General features: G+C 48.5%; 1 protein-coding gene across 1 annotated transcript; it reads left to right on the forward strand.

Annotated features, from left to right (window-relative positions):
* Positions 1-257: 257 nt before the first annotated feature.
* On the forward strand, positions 258-8,328 carry Sbds (SBDS ribosome maturation factor). The gene is made up of 5 exons (XM_032886837.1): positions 258-527; positions 1,436-1,565; positions 4,305-4,505; positions 6,417-6,581; positions 8,117-8,328. Exons 1-5 carry the CDS (start codon positions 400-402, stop codon positions 8,243-8,245), a joined length of 753 nt encoding a protein of 250 aa, XP_032742728.1. The 5' UTR covers positions 258-399; the 3' UTR covers positions 8,246-8,328.
* Positions 8,329-10,738: the final 2,410 nt, after the last annotated feature.

Consider the following 10,738-nt stretch of genomic DNA (forward strand, 5'->3'; position numbering starts at 1 on the left):
TCTCCCTAAAAAAAGTTAAAAATGAGTGCAGCGTTTGAACTCTGCAGAACTATTCAACCAGAATACCAAGTTCCCACCGGGACACTAAACATTAGTCACCATCCTATAGCCATGACTGGCGCAAGTAAATGACGTCACCACCGAACGGAACGCCTTCCTTTGAGGGCGGAGATGGAGGGCGCAAAAGTCACACTGCGCAGGCGTAGTTGCTTTCTTCTACCGGGTTTGTGCCCACCTGACGCATGCGCAGTAGGGCAATCGGGTACGCAGTAGCTGCTGCCCCGGAGTAGGGACCGGAAGAGCTGCGCACTCTTTGGGCGTTAAGGGTTCGCGCGCCGCAGGGTCGTTTCAGCTGAGCACTTGGAGTCCCCGCGAGCTCGAGATCTGTGAGCAGCCACCATGTCGATCTTCACCCCCACCAACCAGATCCGACTGACCAATGTGGCCGTGGTGCGGATGAAGCGGGGAGGGAAGCGCTTCGAAATCGCCTGCTATAAAAACAAGGTCGTCGGCTGGCGGAGTGGAGTGTGAGTGATGCTGTGTCCAGAGTTCAGCGGACCGGCCACCTCGAGGCCTGGTCTTCTTAACCCTGGCTCTTGAGAGCAACGGGTACCCTTCAGGACTGGTTTGCCTGATTCGGATTGGGTTTTGGTTTGAGATTTTGTTGGTGTCATAAAAACTGCCAGCTATAAACTTCATCAGAGCTGGGTGGGACTGGTGGCCTATGTCTGTAATCCCAGTGCTCAGGATACTGAGGCAGGAGGATTGCTGTGAGTTCCAGGTGTGTTTGACCCTGTCCTAAAAAAAACAAAGCTGCAACCACGAGGACCCCAAAATCGCGGTGGCCTCTTGGATTAATGATTAAGACGCTATCACAAAGAAAAGAAACATTGCCATTTTTCCAAGGATAGTAGTCCGGAAGCTAATCCTACACCTACGAATACTGAATTTCGTACAGCAAACGTCTCACACACAGCTCAGAATCCCCAGTTTCCCAAAGTGCGTATAATGTCTTCGCTACTGCCATCTAGGGACAGACATTCCAGGACGCAAGCACCACACCCTGAGTTTTCTTACATAAAACAATGACGTGGTTTTTCCCTCCATAGTGCAGTGGGAGAATACAGATACTGTCCTGAGTTTTCGATTGGCCCTGCGCAGGTAGTCACCAGAGAGAGAGAGAGGGTAATTGGGTGGGTGATTTCTCCTTTTTCCTTTAGGTTTTAGGCTTTAGGTTTTGGGGGTGAGGGTGGGGGATTGAGGCTTGTCTTAAATTTTCCTGCCTCTACTTCCTAAATGATGGATTACAGATGTGCGCCTCACACCCAGCATGTAGCACTTCCCTTTTATCTGGTTGACATCTTGTGTTTAAATGTGAGTGGATTTTCAGCTGTCCAGTGGATTCACATAGGACTTTCTCTCCTGCCCTTTCAAGGGAAAAAGACCTTGATGAAGTTCTGCAGACCCATTCAGTGTTTGTCAATGTTTCCAAAGGTCAGGTTGCCAAGAAGGAAGACCTCATCAGTGCATTTGGGACTGACGACCAGACTGAAATCTGCAAGCAGGTAGGTCCTGCCAGCTGCAGCATAATCCATTCTCATGATCATAGCCAACATCAGGACCACTGTTTTTCTTGGGGAGGTTTTGTTGTTTTAGTTGTTTTTTTTTTTTTTTCAAGTTAATATTGTTGGGAGATTTGGGGAGGTTTGTATGGTATTTGTTGCCTTTTTTTTAACCTTTGAGACGAGTCTCACTATGTTGCCCAGGCGGACATCAAACTCAGCGGATAGCCATGCTGGCGGGGAACTTCAGATTCCCCAGCATCGTGCCACCTCACCCACATCCATTACTTCTAAATACAGTCACAAAGAAAAGAAACTTTGTGTCTTAACTACTGCCATCTAGGGACAGATATTCTAGGATGGAAGCCTTCAGCACCACTCCCCACCACACCCTGAGTTTTCCTCACATAAAACAATGTCATGATATTTTCCCCGCTCCAAGATTAAATGGGAGAATACAGATATGGTGGAAGGGGAGACAACACACAGTATCTCACTGTGTAGCTCTGGCTGGCCTCGAACTCAGTGATACACCTGCCTCTGCCTCCTGAGTTCTGTAATTAACGGTGCATTCCACCATGCCCAACTTTATTTTTTAGTGTGCACACACGAGTACAAATTGATAAAAGGTGTGTAAGAGACTAGAAAATGACCACAGAACTAAAATTGGATGCCCCTGGACCCGGAGTTAGAAGTGTTTGTTAGCTCTGTCGTCTGGGTGCTGGGACTTGAACTCCAGTCCTCAGGAAGAGCAGCAAGTTCCCTTTGCCGCTGTTCCTTCTCTCCAGCCCCCACCCCAGGGTCACATTGACACAAACCTTGGATTTGTTTATGCTGCTTTAATTGCAAGAAATACCAGTCACACTGTTAATAAGAGTCCACTCTCTATGCACACCCATCTTTATTGAAACGAACTAGAAAGGGGCAAGCAGTTTAAACACCTGTATTAGAACACATAGGTGGCCAAGGTGGCGAGGAGACTGCAGTGAATTAGAGCCACGTGGTGGGAAGGACGTCTTCGTAGGCAAAGGAGATGCAGGAACTTCTCCAGTCCTCCCGATTCAGGATGCTGAGGGTCGTTTCCACATTACTAAACCTCTCAGAATGTAAATGATTGACAGGAGAGACGTTGCTGTTTCCGGACAGGCATCATCAGAAGCAGGAGCAGTGCTGTGTGCCTTAGCGTCTGCTCCACAATCGTCATAGTGAGAGTTGGTTGTTCTGTCTGAGGGTTCTCCTTGACCTTCAGGGACTTTTCTGTAACGCCGCTGACGGTTCCCAGACCATTTCTGCCAGTTTTAGGTTAAGGCTGCAGGGACATTAAATATTCTGCCAACTTGGGGCATTGAAATTCGCTATTTCCTTTCTAAGCCCTGACACTGGGCCATCCTTAGGAGCTGCATAACTGCCCACTTCTCCATCTTTTGTTTTTCAAGACAGAGTTTCTCTTCATGGCCCTGTTTTCCTGGAACTCACTCTATAGATCAGGCTGGCCTCAAACTCAATCCGCCTATCTCTGCCTCTCAAGTACTGGGCTTAAAGGCATGTACTGCCACCAACTGGCTCTGGTTCTCCATTTCATCAGAGCCGTCCTGGAATATGATAAACTCCTAAATCTGCTTATGTTTGTTCTTTTGCCTTAGAGACAATAGGTGCCACCATGTCCAGCTTCTGGATTTTTTTTAATCAAACTTTAGAAATTAACTTTTCTATTAAGTCACTTCATTTACCTGACTGCTTCCCACCCCCAACCCCAAACTTTTTTTTTTTTTAAAGCAAGATCTCACTATGTAGCTCTGGCTAGCCTAGAATTTGTTATGTAGACCGGGCTGACCTCACCCTCAGATCTTCTAGGCTCTGCCCTCAAGTGCTGGGATTAAAATTGTATGTCACCCCGTCTACCTATATGGTTTTAGGGGGGCTCTGTGGTGGTGGTTCTGAGGATTGAATGCAGGACCTTTAGCATGCAAGGTATATAATACCACCAAAATTCCTATTGTTGCCACCCGTCTTAGTCAGGGTTTCTATTCCTGCACAAACACCATGATCAAGGAGCAAGTTGGGGAGGAAAGGGTTCATTCAGCTCACACTTACACATTGCTGTTCATCACCAAAGGAAGTCAGGACTGGAACTCAAGCAGGTTAGGAGGCAGGAGCTGATGCAGAGGCCATGGAGGAATGTTACTTACTGGCTTGCTTAGCTTGCTCTCTCATAGAACCAAGACTACCAGCCCAGGGATGGCACCACCCACAAGGGGCCCTCCCCCCTTGATTACCAATTGAGAAAATGCCTTGCAGCTGGGTCTCATGGAGGCATTTCCTCAAGGGAGGCTCCTTTCTCTGAGATAACTCCAGCTTGTGTCAAGGTGACACACAAAACCAGCCAGTACACCACCCTTTAATATAGTCCCTCATGTTGTGGCCCCCAGCCATAAAATTATTTTATTGCTACTTTAAAACTGTAATTGTGCTACTGTTAAGAATCATAATGGAAATATCTGATATATAGGATATCTGATCTGCAACCCAAAGGGGTCGTGACTGCTCTAAATGGACTTTCTCCCTGTCCCTCAGTAAGTGGGATCAGGGAGCTCCTTATAATCCGGTGCTGGATTTAGGCAGCACGTGGTTCTGCGTCAGCAGCTACAGGAGATGGCACTTCCTTTCCTCCCTGCTAATTCTGTGCAGTGGAGAAAGAAAACTGGAACTGATGGGGGCTTTCTGTATGTTCTGCCATTTTAGATTCTGACTAAAGGAGAAGTTCAGGTGTCAGATAAAGAACGGCACACACAGCTGGAGCAGATGTTTAGGGATATTGCCACCATTGTGGCAGACAAGTGTGTGAACCCGGAAACAAAGAGACCCTACACCGTCATCCTCATCGAGAGAGCCATGAAGGACATCCACTACTCCGTCAAACCCAACAAGAGCACCAAGCAGCAGGTGAGGGGTCATCATTGTCCTCAGAATGTAGGACCATGGAAGGATCTGATGCTCCTTGGCTCCCCATCTCCGGTGCTGGGATCAGAAGCATGCACTTCTAGTCAGCCTTGCTGTGCTAGTTATGGGAAGCAGGGATCTGATTATTCTGGGCAAGCACTTCCAGCTGAGCCCCACCCTTAGCAGCTGCCCCCTATGATGGAACAGAAATACACACAGAACTCTTACTTCCCGTCTAGCTCAACCCTTTAAAAACACACTTAGACTTTGAATCACACGAACGCTTTCCCTGTTTCTGTTTATTAACAAATTTCATACAGCTCGGCCGGCCAATCTGCTACGTGCCTGGATTTCAAATGCTTGAGAGGCTGAGACCATCTCAGAAAATAAAAATCACCGTTTCTTTAGAATAGTCAGCTCCATAGCACTTTCACGGAGCTTACAGCCTTTTCGAGTTAGGAATACTGGTTGGTATCTTCATGATGAGGGAGGTGGAAGCAAAATGTCATCCTTCCCTACATAACGAGTTTGAGGCAAGCTAGGACTGCATGAGAAACTCTAAAAGAAAGGCCAGGGGAAGTGGCTGAGTCCATAAGAGCATTTGCTGCACACGAATGCAGACCTAAATTTGGAGATCCAGAACTCGGATGAGACGCTGAACTGGGTCCCCTGCTTCTGCACCTGTCCCAGTGCTGTGGGGGACAGAGGCAGGAGCTTTCTGGGCATTGCTGTCTACCTGAGAAACTCCAGATTCAGTAGAGACCCTGTCTGGAGAGGACAATAGAGAGTACGGAAGAGGGCAGGCATCCTTACAGGCTGTGTCATGTACCGACACACACACATGTACACTCTTACATTTTCATATAGCATGTAACGTGTTCACCAGACCACGAAGTACAGTTGATCCATATAACCTAACACACTGCCTGAGCTGTCAGCGCTCCGGCAGTTTCCTGACTTAGCCCTGATCATGTACATCCAGAAAACAGAAAAGGCCTGGCAGAAAAATGGAAGGAGCCAGAGAAGAACGCTGATACACAGGAACTCTGGGCGACATCAGAATTTCCATTCTCACAACCCACACTTCCCTGTACAGGGAAAAATCACAGGGGAGGTCATCCAGGGACTAATGACTTCACATGCTTCACTCGTGAGAGGGCAGCCACCTGTACACCATTCCCTCTCCATAAATCCTCAGAGTCCCCAAGCCCAGCCCCATGTTTCCTCCACATGCAGCTCAGGTGAAATTTCCTGTGGGTCAATGCCGGAGATACCAGCAGGAAGGCCTGTCAGAACTTACATCTAAACTCAAAGCTCTCCAGACCATTAGGCATCCTAACACTGAGTGGCTGGCTATCAGACTTTCAAGGAAGCCATTGAGTCTGTCTTATCTACCCCATGACAGCTTATCAGGCAGGGGTGGACACAAAGTGGGAAGTTCATTGCTGGACGGCTGGTGGGACAGCTGTAGTCCATTTCCCCAAGGAACATTTGCCTGGTCTCACCACTGTTCTAGAATTAATGTGAACTGAGCTATGGGCTCAGGTCCCCACGGTTCATGGCTTAAAAGTCTCTGAGGCCAACTGAAAGACATTTTGTCTGTTCTAGAGAAGTTCGCTTATGTTTGCAAATGTGTACACTTCCCACCCCACACATTTTCTTGCTTTTAGAGCGCTGAGGGCAGCCCAGGTCCTCATGCATGCTGGGCAATGCTTCACCACTGAACTGCACTCCCAGCAAAGAGTGTTTTTTCCACTTCACAAAAGGAGACACTTCGATTTTCCTAGGTATTTTAGGGTTGCGTGTATCTTGGCCGTGCAGCCTCGCGCATACTGCAGCTTTGTGGAGATTGCTTGGTTTGTGTGTCCGTGCAGCACAAACGCTAAACCACAGGCCCTCCTTGTGTCTTGAAAGGCGCTGGAGGTGATAAAGCAGCTGAAGGAGAAGATGAAGATCGAGCGGGCCCACATGCGCTTGCGCTTCCTCCTGCCGGTGAACGAGGGGAAGAAGCTGAAGGAAAAGCTGAAGCCCCTGATGAAGGTCGTGGAGAGTGAGGACTACAGCCAGCAGCTGGAGATCGTAAGGCGATGGGGGTGGAGCGAGCAGCGCGGCCCGGGGTGTGACCTTGACCCGTTATTCTTGGCTTCTACCAGAGTAGCCGAGTTCCTGATCGTAATGCAGTGCTTGTTACTTTTGCAGAGCTGTGACCCAAACTCTTGAGAGAGCAGGTTAAAGGAAGTGAGGTTCATTTTGGCTCAGTCCGAGAGGGCTCAGGTCCACGACTGCTTGGCCTCATGCTCTTGGGCAGGACAGGAAGGAGAGGAGATGGGGGACAGGAGAGCAGCTGTGGCTTACAGTCAGGCCCTGAGATCCTCTCCCTCCTTGTAGACCTCAGCTACTAAGGTTCCCAGATGAGGCTAAATAGCACCACCAGCCAGAGATAAGACTTCGAACATGTGGGTCTGTGGGGACATTTCATATTTAAACCATAGAGTAATGTTTACAAGGTGCAGGCCAGGCTAACGTGCCCGGGTGTGAATAGGATAGTGTAGTTAAGCATTCACATGATTTTCTTGGGGGGGGGGGTGTTGGCCCCTTCTGGGTTTTTGTTTTCTCTATACAAGTTGCTCTGTCCTTGATATTTGGATTTTTTTTTTAAGATTTATTTATTTATTATATATGAGTACACTGTAGCTATGTTCAGACACACCAGAAGAGGGCACCAGATCTCATTACAGACGGTTGTGAGACACCATGTGGTTGCTGGGATTTGAACTCAGGACCTCTGGAAGAGCAGCCAGTGCTGAGCCATCTCTCCAGCCTCTGAACCCAAGGTCTTAATGCTAAGCAATGCTTGCTCTCACTGAGCTGTAGCACTGGCCAGGCCCATCTTCAAGGGTGTCTTAGGGCCTTAGTGTTGTGCACAGCAGACACCATGACCAAGGTAACTCTTAAAAGGACAACATTTAACTGGGGCTGGCTTTCAGGTTCAGAGGTTCAGTCCATTATCATCAAGGTGGGAACATGGCAGCATCCAGTCAGATATGGTGCAGGAGGAGCTGAGAGTTCTACATCTTCATCTGAAGGCTGCTAGCAGAATACTGGCTTCCAGGCAGCTAGGAGGAGGGTCTTTTTTTGTTTAAAAAGAAGAATATTTTATTGTATGTGAGTACGCTGTAGCTATTTTCAGACCCACCAGAAGAGGGCATTGGTTCCCATTTCAGATGGTTGTGAGCCACCGTGTGGTTGCTGGGATTTGAACTCAGGACCTCTGGAAGAGCAGTCAGTGCTCTTAACCACTGAGCCATCTCTCCAGCCCCTAGGAGGAGGGTCTTAAAGCCCACACCCACAGTGACACACCCACTCCAACAGGGCCACACCTTCTAATAGTGCCACTCCCTGGGCTGAGCATGTAGAAACCATAACAAGGGGTGAGTCCCAAAGTCCAACAGTAGGTACTTAGCATCAAGCTAAACTCCAGACCCAGCTGCTGCCCTGGCCTCCATGTGAGCAGCACCTAGAACTCAGCCCTAGATGTGCCCTGAGCGTTAAAACTGGGTTTATTCTGTGCCCTTACCCACCTTCCCTTGGAAACCAGCTGTCAATCATTGCAGGTATGCCTCATCGACCCAGGCTGCTTCAGAGAAATTGACGAGCTGATAAAAAAGGAAACGAAAGGCAAGGGGTCTCTGGAAGTGCTCAGTCTGAAAGATGTGGAGGAGGGAGATGAGAAGTTTGAATGACACCGAGCAGGTCCTCAGCGCAGCACAACAGCGGGCGTCCGTCTGTCAGCTAGCAGCAGCAGCAGCAGCAGCAGCAGCAGCAGCAGCAGCAGCAGCAGCAGCAGAGCGTTTCTGTGACCTGCAAAGCCCTCTGGAGCAATGTGCCACTTTCCATCTTGTGTTAAACATTGGCCTGGGTGCCTGGTATTTTTGTTGTCAATTGGGGTTTCCAGCCAAAATGAAAAAAATAACCCAAAATACAGAGTCCAGAACAGCTGTTCACTGATGTGTATGCCTTTCTAGTTCCAAAGGGAAGACCAGAGGCAGCGCTGGATAAGAAGGTAGATTTAGTACGTGACAGATGACTGGAGAGGGGTCTGGATAACAAAGGGGGACGCCTGCTGGGAAGGAAGATGTGTTCTGCATAATGAAGTCCAGGTCTGGGGTGTGAGCTTGGAGAGAACTTTCTGGCTCCCTACAAATAGATGTGTAATGAATGACTGGGGAGAAATTGAATTTTTAGTTTTGAACAAACATGGTATCACAACTGACTTAGATTATTCTTGGGAAAATATATAAAGTCATTTAATACTAATCTTAAAAGTTTATAATATATGTTAGGATAGTTAAAAATTATATGTAATCAATAAAACTTATTTTTACTAAGCTCTGGCCTGCATTTCTAGACAGCTTCCTCTTACTCTGGTTTTGTATTCGGTACTTTCCTCACTGGGATGAAATGCCTGAAAACGACTTAAGGAAGGCAAGGTTTACCTCAGCTCACAGTGAGGGGTCACAGGTCTTCACAACAGAGGAGACGATGGCAGAATGGCCAGGCAGCTGGTCATGCTCCATCTGCGGTCAGGGAGCAGAGATGAATGCAGATACTCAGTGGGGACCCCAGGACATCCCACAGACAGGAGACCTAGAGATCTGTTCCCACAGTGATTCTGGATTCTGTCAGGATGGAGGTCTACCAGCCATCACAAACTGGGGCCAGCGTGGGGAGTTAGTCACGGGTCTGCTTTGGTTTGTGATTTGACAGTCTTAGTCAAAGGCCTTTAATCCCAGCACTTGAGGTACAGGCCATCGATCAACTAACAGCACAAGAAATTTGTTTTTCAGAGGCAAAAAGCCCAGCTTTCACAAATGGGCAGGGTTCCAACAGAAAGGAGTAGGTGAAGGACAGACAGACAAGACTCTTAACACCCAGAGAGCGGAGCGAGCTGCTGTTCTTCCCCACTACCCAGCCCCAAAAACTATGTGTGCGTGCTCAGAGGCTAGAAGAGGGCATCCCTGGAGCTGGAGTTAAGAGTTCTGAGCCCGATGTGGGTGCTAGAAATTGAACTTAGGTCCTGTGGAAAGCAAGCTCTTAAGCACTGAGCTGTCTCCAGCCATAGCCTGCTTTACTGGTGGCTGAGGACACACTAAGGATTTATAGGTAATTGGCCGGGGTATCTTTAACCTCTGCTCGTTTGTTGGGTGTGTATCCTGTGCACTGAGGATAGAATCCAGAACCCTACTGCTTCGCTGTGCCCTCAGCGGCTCACTGGATGTACTCGCCAGCCCTGGCCCTTAAGGTGTTCTGGTAGCATTCGGGTCAGGTTCATGGTCTCATACAAGGTCTTAGACTCTTTGTACAAAGACCCATGGATTTGTTGAGGTCACCTTACTAGGAAACACTGGCCACCCTTCTTCCTCAGGGCAGGGGATACTGGAAGTACTTCTGGCCTACACCTTAAAGGATACCTATCAGGCTGGAGAAAGACGACAAACCAAGTAAATCCAGATGTTTTATTCTGTAAAGCACATGTGCACATACTTCAAACACAGAAAATCAATGAGGGAGGGATGCCATCACAGATCAGCTAGTGACCATCATGCAGCAAGGGACGGGAGATGGATCTGCTACCCTCGGGTCCCACAGTGCCTGCAGGAGGGTCAAAATACAGGAGGCTGGGTTCCTATGCACTGCCAAGAACAGACAGAAACGCCAGGTTCCAAACGAAGAGAACATACACACAGAATCAAAACTGATTCAAGTCCTACCATACGGTGAAAGACAAAAGGAAAGATCAATGTGATCTGAAACAACCATTTCCCAGGAAGTCACTGACTTCTGACACACCCACGCCTGAGGACAAGCCAGTGTTGCTGGGGTCAGAGGTCTCTAGTGGCCCACTCTGACATGCCATTTTTGAGGTTTACCAGCAAGGAGCAGCTGAGGACCAGGCTCAGTTGTATCTGCAGTCCCCTAAACTCAGCCCACAACCTCCTTCCCCAGCCATCCTCCATCTGTCTACCTGCTATGGCGAATACTTGGGTTTTAAAGTATGTATCTGGCCTCAGGATGGGGGCATTTTGGGGACTTCCTCTCCCCAGGTCTTACGGTGTTCCTCCTTCCCACCCTCTACAAATCCCAGCTACTGCCTGTCATTAACACAAGGAGGACTAAGAGGAACACAGCCGACAGACCAATGACGGTGACTTCTTCTCATGTCTTCCTCTACTGGG

Source organism: Rattus rattus, chromosome 16 (genome assembly GCF_011064425.1).
Source record: "Rattus rattus isolate New Zealand chromosome 16, Rrattus_CSIRO_v1, whole genome shotgun sequence".
NCBI classification, from domain to species: domain Eukaryota; kingdom Metazoa; phylum Chordata; class Mammalia; order Rodentia; family Muridae; genus Rattus; species Rattus rattus.